Genomic DNA, 27,213 nt, shown 5'->3' on the forward strand with positions numbered 1-27,213 from the left:
AATTTTTTATAGAGCTGATGATGGCCCCAGGTACTTTGGAGGAAGTTGGGGTTACAGCAGATAATTTTTGTGAAAAAATCAGTTCAGCTCAGAAGATGCGGAAGCTGATTCTGTTCCTGTGCATGAGAAGACAGATCAGTCCTTGCCTGGAAGTGCTTAAGCCCTTAACTTGATTCAGAGCTCTGCAATGCAGTTACAGCAGGAAAGAAGGAAAGGTTGGAAGTCTGAGCTGACRGGGCCATGGATCACTCTGTCTGAGCAGGGCTTACAGGAAAGGCTTTGACTGACAGATGGCTTGGTTCTGAGTTATGTCAAAGCAAACTTGCAAGAGAGGATAGTTGCATTAGTATGGATATAAAGTCTCTTGTGAAGATGTCATCTGAAATGTGAAGGTGTTGGCACACCAGTGTGTTGAATTAAGCTCTGGTTGTGTTTGTGGCTTGTGTACAGACAGGCAGCTKCTTGGAAACCAGGGGCCTGATCTGAGAGTTGATAGAGGGTGGCTGTAAGTACATGTCATGGTAATCCCAAGCACTACCCTATCCAGCTGAAAAGGTTTGTTCTTACAAACGGTTGTGTTCTTGCATGAGGCAGCTTTCTGGGAGCTGTGACCTGGCCATAATTTCCTTGGTTTTGTGGGGGAGGAGAGACAACACAACTATTGTGATCATTCAAGTTCTCTTTTGCCAAATGCTGTCTCAGTCTGTTATATAAAGTGTGTGAACCGCTTGGAAAAAATGCCAAAACAGGCAAATGTATCAAAACCAGTCACTGGGTTGAGGCCATGTGCTCTTGTTGGTCAGTATCTGGAGGAGTTCCTCAGGAAGGCTGGGCTCTAGGTGCTGATCTCCCTTTTTTTCAGCAGCAGCAGGGGAAGGGATACTACAAAAGCCCTGCAGYCAGTGTCTTATCAACATGCAGCGTGTGGGATAGCTGGCAGCTGCCCCTTCCAAGGTGCTGCTCTTGCTGCCAGAGGTTGACTCTGGCTCAGTCTGAGCTTGTGTTAGGAACCTGAGCTTTTGGAGAGCTTAGGGCTTGCTCAGCAATGGGTCCATTTATTAGTCACCATGCTACTGGGACAGCTCTTCTGGAAGGAGATTTGTGAAACCACGGGGTTAGTTTGTTCTCATCTGAGAATCTTGACATGTGAATAGTCTTATTAAAAGCTCCCAAACCCTTTTGGCTGAGGTTTGGTGACTGGCCCAGCAGCTGCAGGAGGATAGGCTAGTGTAAAGCACTGATACACCATGGGATGCACTGAGTCAGGGTTCGTAAATCCGGTCCAGTTTTTGGAAAATGTGTTCCATTTTGCCTGGTTGGATGCTAAGAGATTCAGAAAAGTTTAGTTCTGCAGTTTGTGGCTGGCCTTCCTTGTAGAAATGAACTCCAAGTGTTATATAAACATGGCCCATATTCCAGTTGCAACATAATGTGCTGGCTCTTGTGCTGTGGAGTTGGGGAACAGYTCCTTCATGGAGCAGGGCAAAATGTTCCGGCCAAGCAGCTCATGGGAGCTTGCTCAGTGCTGTTGAAGGAGAGCCCACAAGGCACAGTGTGCAGCCTGTGTGCCTCTGGTCTACATGCAGTGCAACTTTGACTTCCTGGAAGTACAGCAAACTCTTCTTTTTGTGTCAACTGAGTTTGTAGCATCAAGTGGCACAATAGCAAAGCAGCTTCTTGCAACCTCAAAAGTGGAGTTTCAGGTTATGATGACACCAAAATAAACCAATAGTGTTGGACTTGAGGAAGTAWGCTTTGGCAGCTTCCCTACTGAAGGTAGATCTGAAAGGATATGCTGTTCCTCTCCAAGGTTCTGGATAGCTGCAAAACAACATCACATGCCTTTTTGGGCAGGCTTAGCTTCCATTAGAGCTCCACACAACTACAGGAAACTGCAAGTAAGGAGGTATATGAATGCAGCTACTGCAGTTCCCTGTGTCTTCCCTTGCAGTCTGAGCTTATGGGTGTAATACTCTTACCAGGATCTTTTCTCTTGTATTCATTGAACATACTCATTGATCAATTTTGCTTCATGTTTTCTCAGTTTCTGCTAAAAGCAAACTAGTAAAGTCCTGATTTGTCAGTGGAACTTAATTTCCACTCAAACTCCAAAATTTGTCACTTGAGCTTTAAAAAGTGATACAAAAACTCATTAAGACATAGTTCAGGTAGATGTGCCCTCTGTAGCTATCTTAGCTATCTGAAATCAAGCAATTACAGAACACAGGGTGTTTGCACACAGGGTGTTGCCCATGAGCTGGGATTTTTGAGGGCTTTAGGAAGTGATTGCTATCAATACAAAACCTAGCATGGAGGTGAGGSACATTCCAAGTTCTGGCATGATCTGGTGTTTGACTCTGGTAAGGTTCATGTTGCGGACTTGATTGAATTACCCAGACAATGTTTTCTTCCTTCTAAGTGTGAATGTAAATTGATCATGATCTGGTAGAATAAACCCCAGCTGTTAAGCTGCAGATTACCCTGGGGAATAAAAGTCTAGGTTAGATCTCTGCTTTGCTACCTTGATATGTGTAGTTGAATGGGGAACTCTGTTTGCTGCATCCAGGATTCATAGAATCATTGAATGGTTTGGGTTGGAAAGGGCCTTAAAGACTGTTGCTCCAAACCCCCTCCCATGGGCAGGGACAGCTGCCACTAGACYAGATTGCTCCAAGCCCTGTCCTATCTGGCCTTGAAAAATTCTGGGATTGGGGCATCCATGGGTTCTTGAGCAGCCTCTGCCAGTGCCTCACCACCTTCCCAGCAAGGAATGTCTTCCTAATATCCAATCTAAACTTAGTCTCTGTTAGTTTGAAGCCATTACCCCTTGTCCTGTCATTCCATGCCCTTGTCAAAAGTACTCTCCAGCTCTCCTRTASTCSCTTCAGGTACKGAAAGGCTGCAGTAAGGCCTCTCTAGAGCCTTCTCTTCTCTAGGCTGGAAAATTGCAATCTCAGCCTTTCCTTGTAGGAGAGCTGCTCTATCGCTCTAGTCATCTTTGTGGCCTCTTCTGGACCGTTTCCCAACATTTGRTGTTCTTCCTGGGCTGAAGACCCCAGAGGTGGAATCAGTGCTGCAGGTGGCCTCTCACCAGAGCAGACTAGAGGGRCAGAATTCCCTCTTTTCTAAAACTGCTTCAAAAACTCTTGTGTAAACCTCAGAGAAACATGACAAACTAAGTGGTATTTAAGTCTCTGGCCTTTATTTTTCTTCCCTATGAACTCCATCTGTCTCCTGCAACAGTTGGAACATCTTTGTAACTAAAAAGTGCTGGGTCAAAATCATCTTTGCTAGACGTCCTTGGAAATACCCAGAAGAGTCAGTTGGCTTGGAAGYTGTTTGACCCCTGCATCCCTCGAGCTGAGAACAGTATTGTGCTGCACAAGCTCAGGTTGGAGCCTGAGGAGGAGCTCTCCAGCTCATGCCTGTGGCTGTGTGTAATGTCAAAAGATCAAACTCGTGGAACCAGGCTGAGTCCTTGCTCTGACCTCGGTGCTGTGGATGCTTATGCCATAATGCTGAGAACTTATATGGCTCAGCAGAAAGGAAAGGCAGTCTGAGTGCTGCTGCTTCAGAAAAAAACAGGGAGAAATGTTTTTTTTTTGTTTTCTCTGGATGGTGTGTTCACATCTGGTTTGACTCAACTGGAAGAGTTCTTCCAGCTCCTCTCCTTACCCCAAAAAGGTCTTGAATCCCTGGGAGGATGCTTGCCTAACTGGCCCTCTGAGGTGAAGCTGAAGGGAGATGAACATTGTGTACCAGTGCAACTTAGTGGAGCTTTGAGTTGTAGGATTATATGACGTTCCTTAGTTCTGGATTCAATTTTTCCATAGAAACTCTTAAATGCTTTTGGCTCAAACAGGACTTTTATCTTGACAGAGCTCAGCATGTTGTGGTTGCTGGTTGGCCAGGACTGCAGCTTATTCGGGCATCTGACCTGCACCAGGGGTAACAGAGGAAACAAAGGTTTCCTCTGCTTGAAACTGGAGAAGGGGAAGACTTCTGAGCATGTTCTTCTGTCCTGGGCAGGAATTGCCTACCCTGTGAGACCAGCGCAATCAGCTGGGCTGCTTTGATAATGTAAGACCAAGGGGGTAATTTCTATGTTGCTCTTTCTCTGTCGTTTTGGTCTTGAAAGCTTTACAGATCCTCCACATCACTCATATCTGGGAGACTTGCTGTGCACGCAGTTAGGTTCTTGGTTGTGATTTCTTCAGAGAAGTCTGCAGCCAGAGCCCTTTTGGCTAGATGGAATGCTTAAATTATTTGRCTTTTTTCTCCCCCTAGATTTTTAGCAAATACCTCCTAGAAAATCTGTAACCTTCCACCTTGACCTAGCACAGTGAACAGCTGGCACCAATGTGTGCTTATTTGCACAGATGGTGTCACAGATTTGTCTTTAAGATGAGGAAAGGCTGATATGGTGTAGCTTTTTCTGCATTTGGGTTGTCCATGATAAAACTGAGCACAAATAAAAATGTATGACTTAAAACACATGGGTTTTATCTAGGTGATCTTTCAGAGAACAGARTGCCTAGAGAACTGCTAAGCAGCAGCTTTCTTGGCTATGCTGAAATAAACCCCAAACCTATCTCAAAACCCTCTGGAGTAGAATTATTCTTTGTTTTTCAGACTTGAAACTGCACCTCCAGAGCACAGACTATGGGAACTTCCTGGCCAATGAAGCCTCCCCGCTCACTGTGTCTGTCATTGATGACAAGCTGAAGGAGAAGATGGTTGTGGAGTTCCGTCACATGAGGAACCATGCGTATGAGCCCCTGGCAAGTTTTCTGGACTTTATCACGTGAGTACCAGCTGATCATGAACAGCATTTGAAACACTGGTGTTTTTCCACACTTGGRAGCTCTCAGATCAGTTTTCTACTCTCAGCCCTGTGCCTGCTGTGTTTTATGCATCTTCTTGAATGAAACTGGTTGGTTGTATCTGGAGGTCTCAAAACCAGTAGCATTGTATCACTGGGTTGTTAAAGGCTTCTGCTCCCAAGATGCATGTGGTCCATTGGTACAGCTGCTTGGCTGCCTTCCATTGCAGTATTAATTCATTCCCTCAAAGGTGCCATTTATCTTTGTCTCTTATGTAAAATGTTCCTGAGTTTTTAAAACTCGGGTCCTGCTGCAAAGTCTAGGCATGCTGTGCATGTGCATTACAGCAGTTGCCTGCTRGTTCTGAGCCACTGAGGTTGATCAGCCTTCATCAGAGCTGATGTGATTCTCCTGTTCCCACCCTAGGGGCTGCAGGCCTTCCTCTGGCCCCATCACAGACTAGTTCAGGGAGCTGAGCTGGCCAAAAATTGAAAAATCTTTCCCTTTTGGGATTGATCTTTGACTGGTTTATTTTTATTGGACAGCTCAGTGGGATCCAGCAAATAACAGCGCTAGGAGAAGGCAGGGCCTGGAATGCACAGCAGGAAAACACAGGGCTGCAGCACGTCTCTGTCAGTTCATGGAAACACATGGGGCTTCCACAGCAGGTTCAGCTGATGTGAAAAGCTTGAAATAGCCCAGGGTTCTTGAGGTATCTTCTCCCAGAGGTTTTGCACAACCCTCTGCTTCCCAGTGTGCTGTTCTTTTTTTTTTTTTTTGTAATAGAATTAAATTGCTAGTGGCAGAGGGATTCCAATTGTGCTAGCTTGCTTGTCTCTGCCATGGAAGTAAAATTTACTTATTTTCCTTTCCTTAATCTGTATTCCTGTAAGCTCTAGTTTGGCTTGCATACTGCATGACCAATGGCCTCCTCTAACTACCAAGGAGATGTCATTCTGATTTTGATGAGTTCTCTGCAGCAAAACATGATTCTGTGCAGATACCTCTATCTCTTGCTACTGCATAATCTCTTCTTGAATATATTGCTTCTGTTCAGCACAGAATGTTCCTTCCTCAAGTTGTCTTCTYTCTCTTATCTCTTTCTTCCTTTTTGCCCACAAGATTTGTTTAATGCTGCTGTCTGCAGCACTGCCTAGAGGAAGGCACAAGGTGAAGCAGGAAAAGGCCCTTTTCCCATGTGGAATGTCTGCACTCTCTTCCAGAGTCTTTTGTGCTTAGAATCCAAGTGTTCAGTGGGGTTTTGTCGTGGTTCTGCCACACCACTGATGGAGGGGTCTCCTCTGGGTCTGCACTCATCACACTAGTGGGGTATTGTTGAAATAGAGATGTTACTAGCTTTGACTGGTCCAAAGTGAGAGTCACTATCAGGGTATTAGAATCTCTAATAACTTGCAATGACATTACAGACACGTTAAAACAGAAGATGCAGTGAGCCACAAGGAGTTTGGAGAGGGTGCTGCTTTTGCCCATTGGATCTTAGGATCTTCTCTTGATAAACCTAATATTTGGTGACAGGGCTAGTAGAAAAGAGAGTGAACTAAATGTGACTTCTTGGGCTGCTTTTCAGACTGTGTTCCCTGATACACTCCCTTGAGTTGTAGTAGGTCTTGGTTTGGGGCAGGGGACAGAAATTTCAGAGATTTTGTCTGATGACAGTGTGAAGCTTCCCATGTGTGTCCAAAATAGTTGGAGTGGAGAACAGCTCTCTTTGGAGCTGGTAGCACATCCTTGTGCCAGTGGCTTTCATCTAGCTCAGGCTTGTGTGGAGGCAGCACCACAGAAATGTTCAGCCAAACGATGTTGGCAGCACTGGAAATTTTGTGCCTGTGCGCACAGAGCTACTGTGTCATCTTGCCTGCCTAGGGGCACTGGAACAAGCCTGTGCCACTTGATTTTTCACTCTGAGTGCACACGCAGATAGAGGGTGATTTATCTTTGCCTTTTGAACACAATTGTTTCCCATTCCATTCTTTTAGGGTAGTTAATGAAACTTGAGCAGGAAATGGTAAAGGCTGCTCCTGGTAGACAGYTCAGGGCAATTGAAGCACCAGGTGGTCAAAAGAAGAAATTGTATTCAACTGGATGTTGTGTGCTAATAGCAGGCAGGCTGAAGTGAAATAAAAAATAGTAGAAAGATGTGGAAAGTTTGAGCAGGTCTGGCTTCTGCAGAAGAAAGGTTTTAGTTCACTGAGACTGCTTTTGAGTTGTAAACAGAGATTTTTAAGATTGAGTGGGATTGTAGGAGGTGTGTCTGGCTCAAAATGGAAGGAAGTGTTTTGGAGCATGTCCAGTTGAGCTTTGAAACTCACTGCTGCTGGATGTTTTTGTATGTACTTACCTTTTTAGCCTTCTTAGGACTCCTGGATAACCTCATGTAAGATGAGTACATAAGAGCATTAACACTCTTAAAGAGTGGCCAGGATGCGCATGACTGATACTAGGAGGTGGGTCAAGCATTTTAAAAAGTCTGGCTTTCTCCTTTCTCAATGTCCTGCTGGCCCTTTGGGATGGTTTTTAGTTGATCATCAGGTGACTGTTGTGCTTGTTTTTTGAGGATGCTCAGATCTGACTCAGGACACATTGCTGAGTTCTGGGGAACTGTCTGATCGTGGGAGCAGCTGTAGACCTTCTTTCCTGTGGCTCCAGCCCCAACCTGACAGGAGCCGTGCTCTTTGTCCCATGTGGAATTATGCGATGTCATTTCACTTGCCTCTTTGAAGCAGCTTCTGCAGTAGGTGAGGTCAGGGAAAGGAGAAGCGGCAACAGGGGCCGTGCAAGGGCCCTGGAGCAGACGGTGTGTGTTCCGGGCCTGGCTCCAGGGTGGTGTGTGTTCCATGCCCGGCTCAAAGGAGAGGAGCCCGTGCTGTCGGTGGCTTGCCGGAAGGTGGCACTCCAGCCCCGTTCTGCCTGTCCCCAGGTGCACAGCGAGCGCGAGGGGAGGATGGGCTCCTGGGGAGCTGGGCAGGAGTTAACCTCTATCATGAGCATCGGGGAAAGGACAGTGTTTAAAAGCGTATGAACAAAACTGACCCTGGAACACAGCTAGGCAGCAGCCCCAAAGCAAAATCTTTGTTCCCCAARTCACTTGCTGACACTGACTTTTTTTTTGTCCTGTTGTGCTCCTCTCTTGGCACCACACTGACTCTTTCCTGGCTCTGGTTCACTCCAGGAACTCTTCTGTGGCAAGTGTTGCGTTCTTAGTACCAAAATAAGGGAAATCAGCCAACTTCCTCAATTTGTTTTTTCAAGTGGTGGCTGTAGCTGGCAGCCGCTGCCACTGCAAGCTGGAAGCTCAACTTGCTGAGGCTGCTGCAGTCTCCATAACACACCTGCTAGCTCTGCATCTTGCCACGCAGCTCCTTGCTGGAAGTTTGCTGGTGCTTCCCCTGTCTTTCAGTCAACCATAGTAGGTTCTGAGTGATAGGCACAAATTGTCTGTTAACATCTCTGCTCCAACACAAACAATGGACTGTTTGGCTGAGGGAATGCAGTGATGTTCTGTAGGGYAGCAACAAACAGGTATTAAGTGTTCTTGAAACAGCAAAAGCCACTTCCTGAATTCAACAAGCACATATTGACTTGTGGGATGGAAGTGGGTTTTAGGTTCTGCTCMGTGATGTGCTGCCCTGCCTTTCTGTACAGGCTTTGTTCTTTGTGTTCGGCTGACACGGTGCCATGGCCTGTCTCTCCTTCYTTCCAGTGTTCTTGTATATGGGTTAGGTAGGAGCAACATTAYGATAAAGAATCCTGACTGTAGCCTGCTGTAGCCTGATCAGATTGTCAGCTTTAGTATTTTTCCAGTGGAAGGGAAAAGGGKTTTTGGGTTGGCTGGTTTGTTTTTTGTTGTGTGGTGGTTTTTTATTTGGGGTTTGGTTTTTTTTTTTTCCCTCCCCCTTGCTTAAGCACAATCTCTTCCCTGCTCTGGAAAGTCTGGCAGCAGACTGGTCTGCTGTCTTGCAGCARCCTGGTGTCAGGGGTCTGGCAGCTGTTGGGCCCCTTGAACCCTCACAGCAARCTAATGGGCAGAGTAAGGTTTGGTRTTGTCTTCATGGGGGAGCTGCTGGTAACTGTGGACACTAAGTCTGCTGTGGGAGTGAGGGCTGGGGGCAAGCTGGGTCTAAACAAATCTTCCAAATCTGCAATCAAGCCTGTCATCAGAGGACAGACTAGGTCATCTTTTATCTTTATCTTACCAGCCTGCAAGGGCTGGGAACCAGGTTCTTTTTTTGCCCTGAGGATGCAGCTGGGAACTTGGCTTTCAGTATGTTTTTGTGGTCACAAGATGTGTTTTTGATGAGGCTGCATGTACCTTTTCCCCTTGCACATGCCTTTTCTTAGCTGACACTTCACACTGTTACCTTCTCCCTGACCCAGTCCTGCTCTGCTTCTCCCCTGCACTGGATAGATCTAGTTTCTGCTGCACAACTTTGAGTTCAATTTTAATTTTGCAGCAGTGGTTTTTCTGGAGCCAAATTGTTTCAATTGCTACTTGAGCTGAAGAGCAGTAATCCTTTTCTCTGGAGTAGGAAGTTGCCTGTCTTCATTCTAAATGTACTGGAGTGTGCATCCTGGCATAACTGTGGAGGTYACAAAATATGACTGCATCCTTTTGAAATCCTTTCCTGCAGAAGGAAAAAATCCTCCAAATGCTTTATATTAGGTGTTGTTCGTTGGGGCAAGTACAATAATCTGAAGGATCTTTCCTATGCTGCTGTGGTTACAATTACACTATACTATTTCAGTCAGGTTCCTTGGTGGCAGTGGGGTTAGGAAGCAGAAATTACCGTAGTGGTTGGGGCTCCTGCAATAAAATGTTTAAGAGCCTTTTCTGACAGAGGTTGTTTTGGCAAAGCAGCACAGGTTTCTGACAAACAGCTTCCCTGTTTGCAGGGAGTGCAAAGTTGAACTGATAAACCAAGTTCTTGGAGGGATTACGCAATGTTCAAAACAAGAGGGCATGTAGCTAATGGTTTGGAAATKATCAGAGCCTTTTGTCCTCTGGATGGTGGCATCAGAGCTGCATCTGCTCACCTGCATTCCCAAWGGATGCTGATCTCATACTGGTTTCCCAGAACCATTATTTCTGATGAAGGACTGGGTTGCATTGTGGTGACTGTGGGAGTTGTGGTGTGACTGGAGCGCCCTCATTAGAAAGGCAATCTTTGAAAGGTGTGTTTCACTGTATATTATGTTGAGGGGATGCTTTTTTCCCCCAKACCTCTGGTGCCTGAAAAACACTTCATTTGACCAGTGGATTTGAACGGGAACAGCATAACTGTTCTACTGACCAGCAGTGAGTGTTCTTTACTTGGAAGGTGTTAGTTAACGCAGTGCCTGGCAAACAGTGAGCTGTGGTAATGATCAGAAAAGCTAACAAAATGTTACTGATGGCAGTAAAGATGCCGCAAAAAGCARGTGATGAGCTCTAGATGTCAGCCTTTCTGTCACTCAGATAATGAAATCTGGTGAAACTCTGCAGCCCTTCGAAGGGGCTCTAGCATGCAAACTCTGTGATTAGGTGAGAATTCGTTGCCCCTGGATAACATCCCTGTTATCTAAGCCCATGTGATGTCATCCATGAGCAGTGTGTGGACTTCTCTATCTTCTTGGGCTTTTGTTTAAAGCTGAATTTCTCTGGTGATTSTGTAGTTTGAAGGAACAGTCTTTGTACTTCTCCCATGCTCCTTGCAGTCTTTCCCTTGGCTGGCTGAACAGGATGTCTGTTAGAGGCATAAAACAAGAAGGGAAGGGAGTGTGTGTATTAGGTGGTTATCAATCCTCCTCAAATCGATTTGTGTGACTGCAGCTTTTGCAGAAGAAAACCTATGTGCAGCAGTGCCTTCATCTGGGTGAACACTCATGAACATTTCTGTTCCCATGTAGCATGCTTCGCTCCTTGATTGAASCATTTCCCAAGGTTCCTGGTGCTCAACCTTATCAGCTTTTGCTTTCCTTTTACTTTTCCATTTATTTGCCTCACYTAATGCTCTAGGCTGGCAAGATCAGCATAGAGAAGGCCTGGAGGCCGAAGGCACTGCTCCTGGGAGCATCTTGGGTCCTAGTCCCTTCTCCCAGGTACATTGTGTAAGCTAGTTTGAAGTTTAGCAAATACTTGTGTAGAGCTTTGCCTGAGTACTACAATATTTAGAGGCTGAGCTAAATCTTTGTCTGCTTATATGATTTACCTTATGTCAAGTGGGATGATGAATTTTCTTTGTTCTGCTGGCAGCAGCTCTGTATGCACAGAAATGTTCTGCACATTGGCTGAGTCCAGACCACACATTCACTGAGAAGCAGGTAGAGACTTTTAGGCCTCTACACTCATTCAGGTTTCTCAGCTACTAGAGACAGTTTGGGGGATAATGTGAACAGTGCAGCTTCTCCTTTTATATCCTTGAAACATTTGGGGGTTTTGCTTTACATGTAAGGTAAGAAAACGTTAATGCAAATTTGTCTTTTGCAGCTGGTCTCTAATGAAAGCAGCATGACTACATGTTTTTGGTCAATACTTAAAATGTAATTAGTGCTCAAGTCTGCTCAGCATGGCAGCAGAGTGTCAGGACTCMGCTTTGCATATCAGCCTCATGTTTCTCAATATTTGAGGCACGAAGTTTAGGCAACTAGAGATTCTTGCACCAGGCTGCAAGATGTTCAAAACATTCCCTGGYGTTTCAAGAGGTTCTTACAGATCAGGATCACTGAATCAAATTMATAAAGCCTTAAAATGTAAAGTACTTCTTGTAGCTTTTTTTCTGGTTWGTCTTTAATGCAGCTAACATTGTATCACTGCTTGCGAGTTAACASATGATACCAGTGGAAAACTGAGGTCAGTATCCCAAGAGACCTAGACTAGAAGATGGTAAAAATCATGTGGAGATACAGCTAAATATAGATTGATGCTGAGAACATTCCTGGATACTTGGTTTTGAAAAGCTGCCACAGCCTCTGTAGTACTATGAAGTTATAACTCTTTGCTCTCAAATGGGCTCGTTGATCTAAGTTTAGCAGAGCACCCACTTACTGGCTGAATGCCCTTGGTTTGTGGTGGCAACCATGAAATTCTCAGCTTTCTCTTTGGCAGGTTCATGAACGTAGCACTTAGGTGTGGTTTGTATTGGTGTGACTCTAGGAAAGACACTGTGCAAAGATAGGAGACCAGCAAGGAYACTTTAAGCAGAGATCATCACATGCTGCATTTGCTCTTGCTGTTCCCTGGATTGTTTGTGCTTTAGCTGCAGATGAGAGGTAGAACTGCTGCTGGTCTGACATGTTTTAATAKGAGCTGAAAAACTGATTAAAGGATTTGACTCTGTTCACATCCATTGTCTATTACTCAAACAAATCTTAGTGAGGCGCTGAGATATTCCTGATGTGCAACAGTCCTCTCCCTTSCAGTTCAGGACAGCTGTGCAGTTATTTACTAATGATCTTAAGCCGACCCCGCAGATACAAACATCTCAGCTGTGGGCACTATTCTTAGTGTCAGCCACTGCTCTTTTGGGCTTTGAAGTCTGTGTGTTGCTTTCCCCGGTGGCTSCTTAACATTTGGAGCTTGAGAGAGGTGTGACAAGTGGCTCTGTGTGCCAGCACAGTATACAGTGGGATATAGATGGATCTGTGTATTTATGCACAAACCCAAGGAAGGAGTGGTACAACCAGCCTGAAACTTTTTCCCTAAGTTACTTCTCCCAACACCCCCTGAGGATGTGAACTGGGTGAGCTGCAAGAAGGAAGCARTAGATGCTAATGTGAGTATAGTCAAAACAACTTCATTATCTTTTAAAGCTGTCTCTAGRATTGATGCAGAGTTCAGAGCACTGCTCTAATCCCACTAGAGACTTCCCTTTTTCATCCCAAAATAAATACATGCTTCTATAGTAATCTGAGTAACTGCCCAATGCAGTCACACAGGGACTTGGCCTTGCTCATTGTACTCTGAGTTAATGTCTAGCACTGGTTTTGGAAAGCATTAAAGTTGCCTGAGCAAGGCAATACCTTAACCCATCCTGACAAAACTGCTATGCACCTCTGCATTGGCCCACTGCTGTCTGTTGGCTGTGACATGGAAGGGCTGTCCTCATGATCCCTCGCAGAGCAGCTGTTAAGCTGCAGTTTTGGCTCTACTTTTGGAGGATCCCTGAGAATCTCAGGTCATGCAATATTCCRTCATTAGTCATGCTTTGTGACCACTTGCAGTGTTGTTAACGGTTTCTTTAGTATCCTGGAACAGAAAGCAATAAAAAAACAACCTATCTGCTGTAGGACAATGACTCTTTATGATTAGATTAGATTACTAAGTGGGGGAGGGAGAAGCTGTAACTGTTTTGGGGTCAGGGCTGTGCCTGAATACCTTGAGGCCAAGTTGTAAATGCTCCATGTGATGTGTGTTCATGCATTTCATGTGCTCCCCTGCTAAAATAGCCTTTTCAAATATTCAGTGGGCCGCTGCAGTCTTTCTTGCATATCTCATTTATCTGTGGCTCTACTGAAGTAATGCCAAAGGGAGGAGACATACACTGTAAAAGTACCTGTGCATGGCTTTTGCATGTGTGCTCTACTGCTTGATTCTGCCTCACAGCTAGCCATAGCTATGGGTGRCTATGTAAAGATTTAGCTTCTGGGGGCTGGCTCTTCCCTCTTCTCTGTGAGGGGTCTCTCCCCTGTCTGCCTGAGACCATACCTCTCAAAACCAATCATGAGAATGAACTCTGGCCTGCTGCTGCTGGCAGGAAGGCTTCCCTCACCAGCTCCCTGCTTTTTGCTTCTCTAGGCATATCCTAGCCTGTCTTCGTTCTTGTTATCTGCGTGTCACCCAGTGCATATTGTTCTGCTGTGGGAGTCGCTGGAGGAGCAAAGATAATGGCTCCAGTTGTCTTGGACTTCAGGAAGCTATAAATCATCATCTCTTTCTTGCTGTGGATGGCACTGAGGATATTTCTRTGTTTGTTGATGCTTTTATGTCCTTTAATAAAAAATTTTACTCTCCTATGAAATGTTACTGACAGTTCTCAGTATTGATTAAAATTGTATTTCTCTGAATGTGAATTTCTGGAGTATACCATWCCTCTGTTCAGTTCAGTGGTTGACAGGAAGAGTGAGGCCTGGGGTAACTGTGCATGGAGGTAAATGGCTTCTTGTTGAAACCTGGCACAACAAAATGACTGTTGCCCCTTTCACAGATGAGAAGAGGCTTTTCTAGCTACCCTGGCATTAGAAGACTTGCTTGTAGTCATGAGTGACTAAACCGTGACTGGTTTTATTGGGATGAAATAGGGACTGAATGTGAATAAGGGTGATCTGGGCTTGCTTGAAGTAAATGGAACTATCGTGAAGGATTAGGTATTGCTGCTGGTGTCTCCCTGGCCTTGACAGGCACAAGAAGACCTTTGTCCTGCTGTATCTCTGTTGTTATTGTGGAGGTTTGAAATGCTGTCACGATGGAAATTTGAATGAGAATTCTCCCCTCTAYCTCATGCATGTTAACTCTTCCTGCAGGGATGAATCCTTTGACAGCAAGATTTAAGTAGGTGAAGTAATCTTTAAAACAGTTGATGCCTTCTTAGAGGCCTTGGCATTTGGGCTACAGACCATGCATTTCCCAGACCTCCCTGAAGGATGAGGAAACAATCGAGTTAAGGGCTATAAATTAAACAAGGAGGGCCATGCTTTGCTCTCTGGCACTGGAAGCAAGCTGCATTCTCTTTAGTTGGACCATCACTACAAAACCAGGAACTTCCACATGTGAAGTGGGTCAGATTTTGGCAGCTCTCCTGAAACCCGGCTGTGGGTTTTGTGCTGAGCTGGACTGGGAAGGCATGAATGAGCTTGGTGGGACTCCAGTARGCTGCTATGAAGGCCTGAGAGCAGAAGGGCTCCAGACATTTTTCCTCAGTTCCTTTATTGTACAGTTGACTTTGGTCAGGCTCCTTGCAATATCTTGTGAAGGGTGGTATCTGTAGTAAACTGGGGACAGGAAGGAGGTTTGCTGGCATACATGACCATATTTTCTTAAGTATTCCTTCACTGTAAGCTGAATTAAAGTAACAAATTTGGTGTCATCTTATATAGTTGCCTTGCTTTGGTGAGAGAAGTGCCTGTGGTCTTTTCATTACRGTTACTGTGTTGCACTAAGGAAACTTGCATGTTGGGCGCAGATGGTGGAGCTGGGAAATTATCTTCTGTATCCATGTTCTGGTGCACCTCATGGGGGAGCATCTGTGTTAGGATGCAGATGCTTTTATTTACCAAGAACCAGCTGCTTACTGCAAGGGTCTTACCTCAGTTCTCATAAACAGACCCTTCTTGCTGTCCTGGAGATTGCAATCATCTCCATGGTGAGAGCTGCACAAACAGGAGGGAAGATAATGACCTTGCACATTAAAGGGCAAAAGGAGGTTTCCTAGTACGTGAAACTTGTGCTGGTTGTCCTGGTTCTAGATTGAACCAGGAAAGGTAGGCTGCAAACACAGAAGGGTGCTCTGCAAAAATTGTAGGGCCAGGAGGCGCATTACTCAGCCTTGCAGTGTGGAGAGAAAAAAACAGCACCTGTTTGAGGAACTAAGGTGTGGATTTGRTTTGTTCATGGACGTGCCCTTTGAGCATATTTGAGAGGCAGTAAGCCCATCTAATAAAAACTAGCAAAATCTGCCCTTAACTGGCTCTGCTTACCTGCCTTTGATGTGGTTAAAGGGAAACAGGTCTGCACTGTCCTCTTTGTTAACTTGGAAATACAATGGCCAGCAGCATCCTACTGTGTGTCTGGCAAACATCAACCGAGCCTTGCCATCCCTGTCCTCACCCCAGTCCCTGGGTGCTGGCTTTAAGTTCCCTTTCTTCAGTACTCARGTATCTGTGGGAAGCTTGACCCTCRGCAGTGCTTCAGCCCCAGATGTGCACAGCTCCTTCTGCCATTCTAGTTCAGTCCTGATCTCATCTGTTTTGGGCAGCTCCTGCWAGGTGCTTCTTCAGGTCTTTTCCATCATCTAACTATTTAGAGTTCTAGCAGTGAGATCAAGGGAATGTAAAATGTCACATACCCTGCTCTTCAGCGTCTGTGCCTTTTCCCTCTGCTGCTGMGGGATATGTGGAAAGGCAACTGCTGCTGACAGAAAAATCCCCCTCATYTCACTTGTTTTTCAGGTTCTCAGTTTGGCTGGCTTGTGGCTTATCCAGTGGTGAAGATGCCTAGAGCAACACTGCTGTTCTTGTTGGGGACACTTGGTATTTATGTTGATGYCTTGATTCCTTGCTTGCACCTTCTACTTGGAGAAGGCTACCAGCCTTTCATCTGCTCCCAGTCTTCAGGCCAGCTGGACTGGCAGTAYTGGGAGGTGCTCTTTCTCCTCTGCTCTGCACTAGTGGAGGCCTCACCTGGTGTGCTGTGCCCAGCTCTGAGCTCCTCAGTGCAGGAGAAATATGGATGTACTGGAGAGAAGGGCCACAAAGGGCTTGTGTTAGTGGAACTTATGCCAGGTGCTGTGATTCCAGATTGAATGTCCCATTGCTGCAGTGCCAAAGACTGAATCTGCTAATCCTGAGCAACATAAGTGGAGAACTTGGTTTGGGACATCACACCTTGGGCTTATGCAAAGAAATTTGTAGCTTTTGGTGTAGAGGTGTGAAAAACSTTGTGTGTAGTTTTGTGAGGGTGTGAGTGAAGGCTGTGCCAAAGCTGCCAGTCCTGTTGTTTTTGGAAAGGAGTGAAGCTGSAGAAATGTGACCCTTCCTCCTTTCACTTGGCAAGATGGAACAGTGTTGCTGGCACTAGGAGTTGGAGTCAGGCTCCTCTTGGAGGTGTGTGGGGTTAGGATGAGAGACAGTAGACAAATGTCCATGGGGGAATGTTAGGAAAAGCCTTTTCATTGCAAATGTGGTCAGATGCTGAAGCAGAGCTCCAGGGAGGTTGTGAGGTACACATCCTTGCAAATAATGCTGAGTTCCTATGAACATTCAAAGGTCTTTTTGCCTGAGCAGCTAGAGCTTTCCATGCTTGGAGCAAGGTATGGGGCCAGAGACCTCCAGAAGTCAGTTCCAATCTAATGCTCTTCGATGGTGATGGTAGATTCCCAGATGGTGTCGTTCAGCTGTGGCTTAAATCACAGCCTGGGATTATGCCTGACTGCCTTTCCTAGGCTGGCATAATAARCAGACACTAAAGAGGGGGCTTAGGACTTTGTGGGAAGCATGCATCTTTCTGGAGATGCTCACARGGAGATGATGTGTGCCTGTTGCTGAGTTTCATATTACGTGTATTGTTTCAGTCTTTTCAGTCTTCCTTTTTCATCCCTCCAGGTACAGCTACATGATTGACAATGTCATTCTGCTGATCACTGGGACTCTGCACCAGCGTTCCATCTCTGAACTGGTGCCCAAGTGCCATCCTCTGGGAAGTTTTGAGCAGATGGAAGCTGTGAACATTGCTCAGACACCTGCGGAGCTCTACAATGCAATCCTKGTGGACACTCCCCTGGGTGAGTGGAGCCATTCAAAATACCTCTCAGCTGTGTGTGGTGGAACAGATGTCCCTTTCTCCTCCAATTTAACTAGCTCCAACTAAGCCTAAGTTGTGCTCCAGGAAGACAAAGTGGTGGGTAATGCACAGYTGTGGCTGTACTGCCTTTGGTGGCTGGGCTTGAGTTCAGGTTTATGCTGTTCTATGCCATCTTTTCTTCTGGAGGGCCAGCTAGCTCTCTGTACCCTTCAATCAGTGTCCAGGTCAGCACAGTGGTAGGCCAGACTGCTGGAAAGCCTTGTTTGTGTGAGCCAGGCCCTGAGTCTCCTTAGTGAAGGGCTATTAGGTCTTCTGCTGGAATGAATCACTTGATTTCCAGCACTTTTAGTTGGACCATTGGGTAATTTCATGTATGCAATTTTTATAGATAATTACAGCAATCTGCACATGCCCAGTCTTGTTCTGAGACTACTAAAATTAGCACTAGTTAAATGAAAGCCCTTTATATAAACAAAAAACAAACCCAAACAACCACAGGAAAACAAATCTCRAAAAGCCTTTTAAAACTCATTCTATAGCAGCATCCTGGATTGAAGTGTATTGTATCAGGGCTACAGGSTTGCTCAGGAGGCACATAATGCTAAAATCAAGTGTCTTATGAACAGCTAGTCAGATAGATACCTTCTTTAAAGATAAAAGGTGTAGGAAGTGATTCTGGAGAAAATATGGACGTCTTTTTGCAGTAGTAGGGGAGGTAGTCACAGGTGACTTGCTAGTTTAGCATCTGTGGGCAAAAACGTAATGAGATATGCCTGAGTCAGTGATTAGTCATTCTTTTGGGGTTGCTAGAAGGAACAAAACACTCTAAGTCATCATACAGTCTTTGATAGAAATAGTTGGATTTGGAACTGAAAGTGCTTTTGCAAATGCTCCGTGTAATAATGGGGCAAATGAAGTMGTTGTCATGGAAAAATGACTTGTGCCCAGCAAAGAAGGGAGAATGTGCCTTGAGTTCTGGGTTGCAAGGTAGGGCAACAATGCAGCAGCARAACTGAGGCTCTGCATGCAGCTGAGTTGAGCCCACTGTAGGGATGATGTGTGGGAAGAAAATCCTCCTCACAAGTGGGAACCTTCCCATTTTGGCAAGAAGAYAGAGCAGAGTATTTCAGATTTATTATCTCTTAGAGACTTTAAACTTCCAGCAGAGCATGGAGTGAAAATGCCATGTGTCAGTGGTGAGGTGGTTCTGGAGAACATGGCTGGCAGTTGAATGCCTCTTGCATTCATGTACTTGTACATGAGTTGGTTTTGCCTGCTTCAGCCCTGSCTGAGCTGGCTTCTCTAGACCTTTGCCCTGGCCATGCCCTTGGGGCTGTGTACCAACCAGTGTGGCRTTTCTTCGGCAGGGGAACATGGGGAGTAGCTGTGTTGCCTAAACAAGCAGGCATGCAGGCTCCAGTTGTTTAACTTGCACTCTTTCCAGTGACCACACGTAAAGAAACAGCAGCTCTATCTCCTAAAAGGACTTGAGTAGCTACGTGGCTTGGTGGGAATGTCTAACCCCAAATGGCTTTCATAGGTTAACAGGGCAAAATAAGACTTGCTGTAAGCCTAATTTGGGATATTGGAGGGCCAAGAACTGAAATAGCTGTGTACTCATTCCTCAGCTACTCTGAAGTAGCCGCTGCTTAGCTATCCAGGCTGGCCAGCATGTCCTGCAGTAAAAACCAGTCCTGGCACACTCTGTTTGCATTTTTGCCAACCATCAGGAGCAGCGTTTCCCCGGCCACGTGGCACTGGGCTCTGGTGCTGCAAAGAGACTTCTGCAGGGATTAACCTCTGTTCAAGACCTTCCAATCCCACAGTGTGGCTGCTGTCCGTCCAGGCAGCTCATGCTGTAAAAGCAGTGCAGGCCAGAGGTGTGAGCCTGCATCTCAGCTGGTTTGTTGCACAGAGCAGARTGCTGGTCAGTTCTCAGCACGACTGTGGTGTCTGTAACCCACAGCTGGACTGTGTAAACTGAGACAGATCATATTTCTCTTTGTAGCAAATTCAGCAAAGTTGGTTGCTGAGTGAGAGTTGAAGTCAGGAAGTCCTGTCAATGGGTTTTATTTTACCACCCGTTTGCTAGCAAGAACACAGCAGCAGCATTAGATTACACTGTAAAAGTACAAGACTGATCTATATCTGCAGCTTGCAGCACCTGTATTTGCTCTGAAATTTGTGTTCTTTATGTGGCAACAACTTTTCTCACTTGCTCCCGGAGGTACTCTGGCAAAGTATGTAGGGCTGAGCATCCTACCAAGTCCTACTAATTTATTCTGTCTCCTGTTGCTGACTTCCAGCTGGAGAAATAAAAGCCCTTGGAAAAAGTGGAAAATGAGATTGATACACTTGACCAGGAGAAACAACTCTTGACTCCAACCATGACCAATGTCATGGGCTATAGGAGCTGTAGCATCACCATGCCTTCTTAATCTCACTAAGATATTGTAGAAGGAGGGAAAAGCATTAGCTCCTTGTGACTCACTAGCTGCTGTCTCACAGGTGCTTAAGTGCTCCTGCCATGCTGTAGCAGGCAGTTCAAAGCTGCCTTGTCACCTCCAAGTGCCTGCATCTGGGAACAGTTTGGACATTGCTTATTTTTAAATACAGGGTGCTCTATCACTGATTTTGGGGGCCAGAGCTGAGAATTTCTGCTGGGAATAGGCAATTAACAAAACCATGGGACTGAGGGGTGAAGAAAGATTTTCTTATGAGARCCCCACAAGTTATTATGGCCTAAGGAACTGTGGTGGAGCCTGAGGTTTTGAGTCATGACAGTTTGGCTGTTGAAGATAAGGGCCAGGCCTAGGAGGGACAAGCTCAACACAGGGTTCTGCCTAGTATTGCTGAGGAGTCTGGAAAATGCTGAGCATGGGTTTGGTTAGGGCAATGCTAACTCTGTCTCTGACTCTGTTTCAGCTGCTTTCTTCCAAGACTGCATATCTGAACAGGACCTGGATGAAATGAATATTGAAATAATTCGAAACACCCTGTATAAGGTAAATGAGTCACAGAATCACAGAATAGGTTAGGTTGGAAAGGACCACAGTGGGTYCTCTGGTCCARCCTTCCTGCTTAAGCAGGGTTATTCCAGAGCACAYGGCACAGTATTGTGTCCAGATGGTTCTGGATTATCTCCAGTGAGGGAGGCTCCACACCCTCTCTGAGCAAACAGTTCCAGTGCATGGTCACCTGCACAGTAAAAAAGTTCTTCCTCATAATCAGGTGAAACTTCCTGTGCATCAGTTTCTGCCTGTTGCCTCTTATTTCTAGACTCTCTGAGAAGGGAAGGAGATGTTAACTTCCCTGTTTATTCCTGGTGGGGTGTTTAATATGCCAAAAACTGGTTATATCCATTGGAACATAAAGATGGTGCTCCAGGAGAGGCTTGACATCCAATCATACAGCTCTGACAAATCAGGGCACCAGAGCTAGGCAGAGAGGAGGATTTTCTGGGAACTGTCAAGAGTCTGTGCATGAGATTTTGCAGAGGTCGTGTCTTAGAATTTCGTCATGCCCCAGGCAAGCAGGCAGTCWGCTCCCTCACCACCCTCATTCAGAGATATAGTTAACCACATTCAAAGTTACTAAATCTTAAACTTGTTTGAAGGATTCCCATGGGCTTGGCTCCCTGTCTTGAGCCCTTTCCAAAGACCTTCCAAGAGTCTGCTCAAGCCTTTCATGGCTGTGGTTGGGATTAGATGTTCYTGGTAGAGCAGTGTAAAAGGTGCAAACTGGGGAGAGTATTGGCAGAGGGATGTGGAGGGGCTAAGGATCTCCTTGTCCTGGTCTGTCATGTCCTTTGCAGGCCCCATCTGGTTTTAGCTGGCAGTGTCAAAGTGTGTGTTTATGTGCAGGCTGTGGCTATCGCTCCATCTCAACTCTCTGGATCAAGGGTGGGATGTAGATTGTATCTGTCAATCTTGTTTTGGCTGGTCACGGCCAGCCTGCAGTCAGTGTGACCTCTTCTTCCCAAGGAAGCTGTGRCCTGTTTGGAGAGGCAGAGAGCAGGTCAGCCGTGAAGGGAAGAAGGCAAAGGGAGGGAGAAGGAGCAGTGTGTCRGCAGTCATGCCCAGCTGCCTGTGGCCTCTGGCGTGTACTGCTCTTTGCTGTAACGGAGAGGGGACACCTGTGTGCATAAACACCAGAACCTTGCAGGGCACAGGCCTTGATGTTGACGTGAGGCAGGAGGGGGAAGGCAGGGAGCAGAGTGGGCACAGGGAAAACTGGTTGGGAGGGAGGTGGGAGGCATCCCCTTGGATCCCAGCTGCCATGTTGTTTCCCATATCCTTTTTGAGGCATGGTAACTGCTTTGTAGTTCGTTCTTCCTAGCCACAAGTGAAAATGTAAGTGCCTGTAATGCCTCAGCGTGTGCTGGCACTGGTTCTTGCTAAAGAGCAGCCCCTGGGGAATATAGGGGCTCTGTCCGTAACTAATCACAGGGATGACGGGGTGGAAAAGGTGACTGCTGCTTGCAGACTCTGCTTGAAGCCACCTCTCTCCCCAAGGACTGGAAAATGTGTAATACAATGCAAATGAGGGAAATAAAATCAGGTCTGAAATCTGCAGAGAGCTGCTCTGAAAAACACAACAGGCCCAGGACAAATGCCTGTATCTGGGTGGRGTTGGCATGGGAAGTGCAATCTCCCAGACATCTGGAGGTTTTTTTAAGGAATCTGTGAGTGTGTTGGCAGAAAGTTTGAGCAAGATTTATAGGAGGAAAGCTATTAAAAAAGCTTGTTAGCAATGAAGGTAACAATGCCAGCACTGAAGGTAACAATGCCAACACACTTCCATTGCAGGGCTTAGCTGCTGACTGCACTCTACACTAAACACTGACCATTTCTAATCTCTGTTCCTTATCTTAACYGCATTTCTATTTGAGAACCTTCATTGCTAACAAGCCTTTGTGGGAGTTCATGTTGCAAATATTTACAGAACACCGTAATCCAGGTGCTTTCCTAGTGTAGAGGCTGAGTGTGTCCAACTTGGTCCATCTTCAGTCCTAGAGTTATTGTGACAAAGAGATTTGTGGTCTCAGCATCCTTTTATTCCATCGCTTTGAAGTGAATCTGGTTGCAGCTCTCTGCCCAGGGAGGTGTTTTATCACATGATCATTCTGAGAACATTTTTGCTGAATGATACTTGTAGCCATCCACAACCTTCTTAGGCTTCCCCTAGGAGACACAGTCATCTTCCAGATGAATTACGGAACATCTCTACAAAGGATTGCATTTCCTGGAGGCAGTGTAGCTGTGCCTGGCCTTATGTTTTCTGCAGTGCTCCAGCTGGGATAGAGACCAAGTGGCCGCAGTGTGAAAAGAGAATCAGAGAGAATGCCTGGTTTCTTTCACAGATGTCCTGTCTCATCTCTTGACTCTGCTTACACAGCGCTACTTTYTGAGTGTAGGTCTTGCAGCTATGGTTGTGTGGCTTGGCATGTTTATGAAGGCCAGAGCAGGGTCAGGAAACCATGTGAGACTTCAGTAAATGAGTTAGATGACTCAAAGCAGAAAAATAGGCTTTAACTTTGCTGCCTGGGGATCTTGCCCACAGTAAGCTCATGCATCACTTGAACAAACCCAGCCACAACCCTTCAAGTCTTTGGCTCCTCGGGAAGCACTGTCCTTGTGTGGGCAAGTTCACATGGGGCCAGAGTGCCTATGCTGTGTTTTAGAGTGTCTGGGAGCCTCCCTGCTTGCTGTCTGTCCTCTGCTCAAGGGGAAAGAGATAAAGCTGTGTAGAAGAATGTTTATTTGCCCTCTCTCTTCCAGGCTTACCTGGAGTCCTTCTACAAGTTCTGCAAGACACTGGGAGGTACCACAGCAGATGCCATGTGCCCAATCCTGGAGGTATGTCTGGAAACTCCTGGAGCTGGATGGTATTACAGTGATGGTCATCACTCCCTGCTTAGGTTCAGCTTGTTTGCCAGTGTTAAACATTCTCCAGATACTCTTCAACATCCCTACTCTCACTCAACTTACTCACTGGGAGACCTGGGGAACACTGCCTGTATATGACTTTGGCTCCCTGAATACTGACACAATTGTTGTCTCTGTGGCAACATCTTCATCCTCTCAGGTGGATAGCAAGCAGGAGAGTTACCAGAGCTGTTTGGGTCACAGCTAGTCTCGTTGCCAAGGTTTGCTGTACAGGCTCAGGAACAGTGGGTGAGGGATACTCCTTGACTTGGGCAGGATTTGGCTTGTGCCTGGGATGGTGATTTCCTCACCTGGCTGTTCCCCAGGTATCAGCTACTGGGCGTACTRGGAGCCTACACTTATAGTCTGCTTTGACTGAGCACTGGAGAGCTGTGCACATGCTGGCAGCATCCTCATGATGCCCTCTGATGTGGCTTTGTTCAGGGCAGCATTGATATCTGCCAGCCATCTGGTAAAGATGCTGCATCCTAGGGTGAACCACTCTTTTCCCRCAGTTTGAAGCTGACCGGAGGGCCTTCATTATCACCATCAACTCATTTGGTACTGAGCTGTCCAAGGAGGACCGAGCCAAGCTGTTCCCACACTGCGGCAAGCTCTACCCTGAGGGCCTGGCTCAGCTGGCCAGGGCAGATGACTACGAACAAGTGAAAAATGTTGCTGACTACTACCCTGTGAGTGCTGTGGGGTAAGGGCTGTGGGGAATGGTACAACGACCTGCTCTGGATCAGAGCTTTTTGGGGATCTGAGGAAACTTGTAGCTTGACAGCTTGGGGAGAGAGGTGGCTGTGCTCTGCTTGGCCAGGACCTGGCTTGCCAGAGATATCATTGGCCTGTTAGTCATGGCTGTCATTCCATTGGTGTTTGGAAGACAATGTTGCCTGTCCCAACATGTGGGGACTGCCCTTACCACCAAACCCTTGAGGTGTTGATGTGGCAGCAATGACAGGCTCTCCTTGCCTGATTTGGGAGTGGAAATGTGTCTTCAGTGAGAAGTGGTATATTGCCCCATTTCCAGCCCTGAGCTCTGGTTCAGTTGAAGGGGTTGACTTGGGAGGACACACTTGGATTTGTCTGTGTTTAAGCCCTTTGTTCATGGCTGAGGACCTGTTTGGAGTTGGAGAGCTCAGTGAGCAGCCAGTGTGTGTGGGCACAGGGATCTGGGCCAAACACTCCAGTCTGTACATGGAGGGATCTTTACCTGATGCTCCTTTCCCTGTAGGCTSAAAACAACAATATGCCTTTGAGAACTGCACGTTTCAGAGAAGGGACAGGGCTCTCAGCTTCTCTGTCCTCTGACTTGACAGGGTGGCTGGAGTATCTGTCTGACACAGGGGGCCCCCCAGTGCTGCTAAACTTGGGTATGGGGTATGTCCTCATGTAATGCTTTCCTGCAGGAGTACAAGCTGCTATTTGAAGGGGCTGGCAGCAACCCTGGAGACAAAACTCTTGAAGATCGGTTCTTTGAGCATGAGGTGAGTGAACTCCAAGGTGCTTCTTGACATGTGCCATTTGCAAAGSTCCAGGTGGCAGGAAGCTGGTCTGCTGTCCTGTCAGCAGTACTGTGAATGAACAAGGTTTGGGGGAAGGAGAAGCATGCTTCTCATGCAGAAGCACCTCTGCTCCTGCATGAGAATGGGGACCTGGCATGGTGCTTGGCTTGTTTTCTCATCCAGACAGATTAAAACAGTGTGGGGAGACACATTTGGGACTGCTGGTGGATATTTGGTCCATCAATAGCAAAACCAGAGTGTAATTATATGGAAAAGGAGGACTTTCATGGTACCTGAGGTATAAATATTTCCCCCTTCAAATGTCAGAGCCCGTCCTGAGCCACGTGCTATAGGTTAGAGCTGTCCTGAGGACCTAGAGAGATGCACAACAGGATACCTGTGCTGAGCCTTCCAGCCTGCTGGGAAGTCATAAGCCCTTCCAAGCAACTCCACTCTTGCTTTGATCAAGTTCTCCTGTCTGAGGTGAACATGTGACATGTCCTGCTCTGGGCTTTTCCCAGGTAAAGTTGAACAAGCTGGCCTTCCTCAACCAATTCCACTTYGGAGTCTTCTACGCCTTTGTGAAGCTGAAGGAGCAGGAGTGCCGCAACATTGTGTGGATCGCAGAGTGCATCGCCCAGCGGCACAGGACCAAGATCGACAACTACATTCCCATCTTCTAATCCTGCTCTGCTCCTGTCTGACCCTCCTGCCCTGGAGTCCGGAGGGACCTCTAACTCCCTGAGTTGTCCCTTGCCCAGACTCCAGGGGTGTCCCATCTGTGGAACTGGATCAAACGAAGAGACTGTACAGTTGCTAGTTAAATTATTCACAAGCTGAAATTTGAGTTGTGTGTATTGTGAGACGTCCGGAGGGACCAGCAGTCCAGGYTTAGCCTTGTGCAGCAGGAGGGCCTCCTGTTGTGTATGCAGTAGTCCCAGTGTTSCTGTACTAATTGCTGTGTGCGCTTACGCTCCTAGAGCAAGCTTGAGCTGCAAGGGGCTGCCCTGAGGGGGTCCTACTGCTGCAGAGGAATGGGACAGGTCTGCCATGRCTGGGGGCCCTCTGTCAGTGTTCTGCACACCTCCTACTCAGTGTTGTTCCTGTGAGATGTAGTTAGAGTGTGGTTTGTAGCGTAGCCCATGCTGCTGTGCAATCCCTGCATCCCCTTATAGTGAACCCTGACCTGGGAGAGACCAAGCAGCCCTGGCCAGTACTGGAATGGAGCCTGTGGGAATGTGAGGGCAGAGCCAGAGTGCTTGGGGAGCACAGTACTCCTACTCTGGCAGTATTTGCACTTGTGCAGCCTTGCTGTGTCTGCAAAAACAGCTCTCAACAGTCTCCCTGCTGCCCTGGATAAGGCTTCATAAGCTGGCTGCGTTTCTTCCTCTTGTGGAGACCCACAGCTTGCAGTTTACTGTTACAAYCATGCAAGAGCTGGGGCTCCTCTGGGCTCTGCAGATGATGCTGGACCCCTGCACCCCTCCAGGGTAGACATCCAGGCTCCTCCCCTGCAGAGGATGGGTTGGCACCGCCATGGAGCTGTATGGCACAGCTGGCCAGGGGACAGAGCAACCTTAGTCACCTTGGTGGGGGCAGAGATGTCCCAGGCCCTACCTGTCCATGGTCTGGGGTGGGAGTCAAGCCCTGGGCATGGTGTTGCAGCTCCTTGCTGCTCTGTCCTGGCCTGCTCCTACTTGCACTTGAATTCTGGGAGATGTGCAATGGCAGCAGAGAAGCCTTGCTGGTGGGAAATGTGCTGGATGCTGCTGGGAGGAAGGATCAGTGGAGCGCGGCCCTGTCCCAGCTTGTGCTGTGGTCACCTCTGCAGTTTGTTTTCCTGTGATCCCCTCCTCTCTACACCAATAAATATCTGCCTACTGCACTCTGCTTTCCTGCTTACTCGGGCACCTGCTCTCACAGCCCCTGATGGAGTCTCCATCAGCCACAGGGAATCTGGTAGTTATGCTCGTGGAGCCTGGTRTAGCTCCTGCAGGAGTTGGGGCGCTTGTTTCTACCACAGTCATGGTGGTGGTACCGCCTTATGAGGCCCAGGACACCCTCTCCAGCCCAAGCTATGACAGTGCCTGGTCTRTGGGTGCAGCTGGGTGCTGAGATAATGGGTGCCTAAGGGGTGCAGCCTTGTGGGAGTGCATAAGATTRGGGAACTGCATGGCTTACAGTCCCTGTGTGTGGGGCTATCCACGTGTGGCACTGTCACCCCTTCCATCCTTGCCSAGCAGGGACACAGGGGAGGAGCAAGGAGCAAGCACAAACTCTGCCCTGGCAGGCTGACCCCTTTTCTGGGAGTGTCTGTRGCACCTGCTGCCACATGTGAAGCTCCTGCCACAGTGCTTGGCACGGTGCCAACTGTGACCCAGCTCAGCTCTGCCTACAGGCTCGGCCTCCCTGAACAGCATCACAGCACTGCACTGCAGAAG

The 27,213-nt window shown here is 47.1% G+C and overlaps 1 protein-coding gene across 1 annotated transcript in view; it reads left to right on the forward strand.

The window, feature by feature from the left end:
- The window catches only part of ATP6V0D1 (ATPase H+ transporting V0 subunit d1), a 32,626-nt gene extending 5,426 nt beyond the window's left edge, over positions 1 to 27,200 (forward strand). Inside the window, exons 2-8 of the mRNA XM_057376407.1 lie at positions 4,633 to 4,804; positions 17,136 to 17,314; positions 20,260 to 20,339; positions 23,115 to 23,192; positions 23,777 to 23,953; positions 24,677 to 24,754; positions 25,294 to 27,200. Coding sequence (XP_057232390.1) covers positions 4,633 to 4,804; positions 17,136 to 17,314; positions 20,260 to 20,339; positions 23,115 to 23,192; positions 23,777 to 23,953; positions 24,677 to 24,754; positions 25,294 to 25,455 — 926 coding nt within the window. The 3' untranslated portion in view covers positions 25,456 to 27,200. The remainder of the gene's footprint in view (positions 1 to 4,632; positions 4,805 to 17,135; positions 17,315 to 20,259; positions 20,340 to 23,114; positions 23,193 to 23,776; positions 23,954 to 24,676; positions 24,755 to 25,293) is intronic.
- Positions 27,201 to 27,213: the final 13 nt, after the last annotated feature.

Source organism: Malurus melanocephalus, unplaced genomic scaffold (genome assembly GCF_030028575.1).
Source record: "Malurus melanocephalus ecotype Western Australia unplaced genomic scaffold, MMel_1.1 scaffold_279, whole genome shotgun sequence".
In the NCBI taxonomy this organism is placed as follows: domain Eukaryota; kingdom Metazoa; phylum Chordata; class Aves; order Passeriformes; family Maluridae; genus Malurus; species Malurus melanocephalus.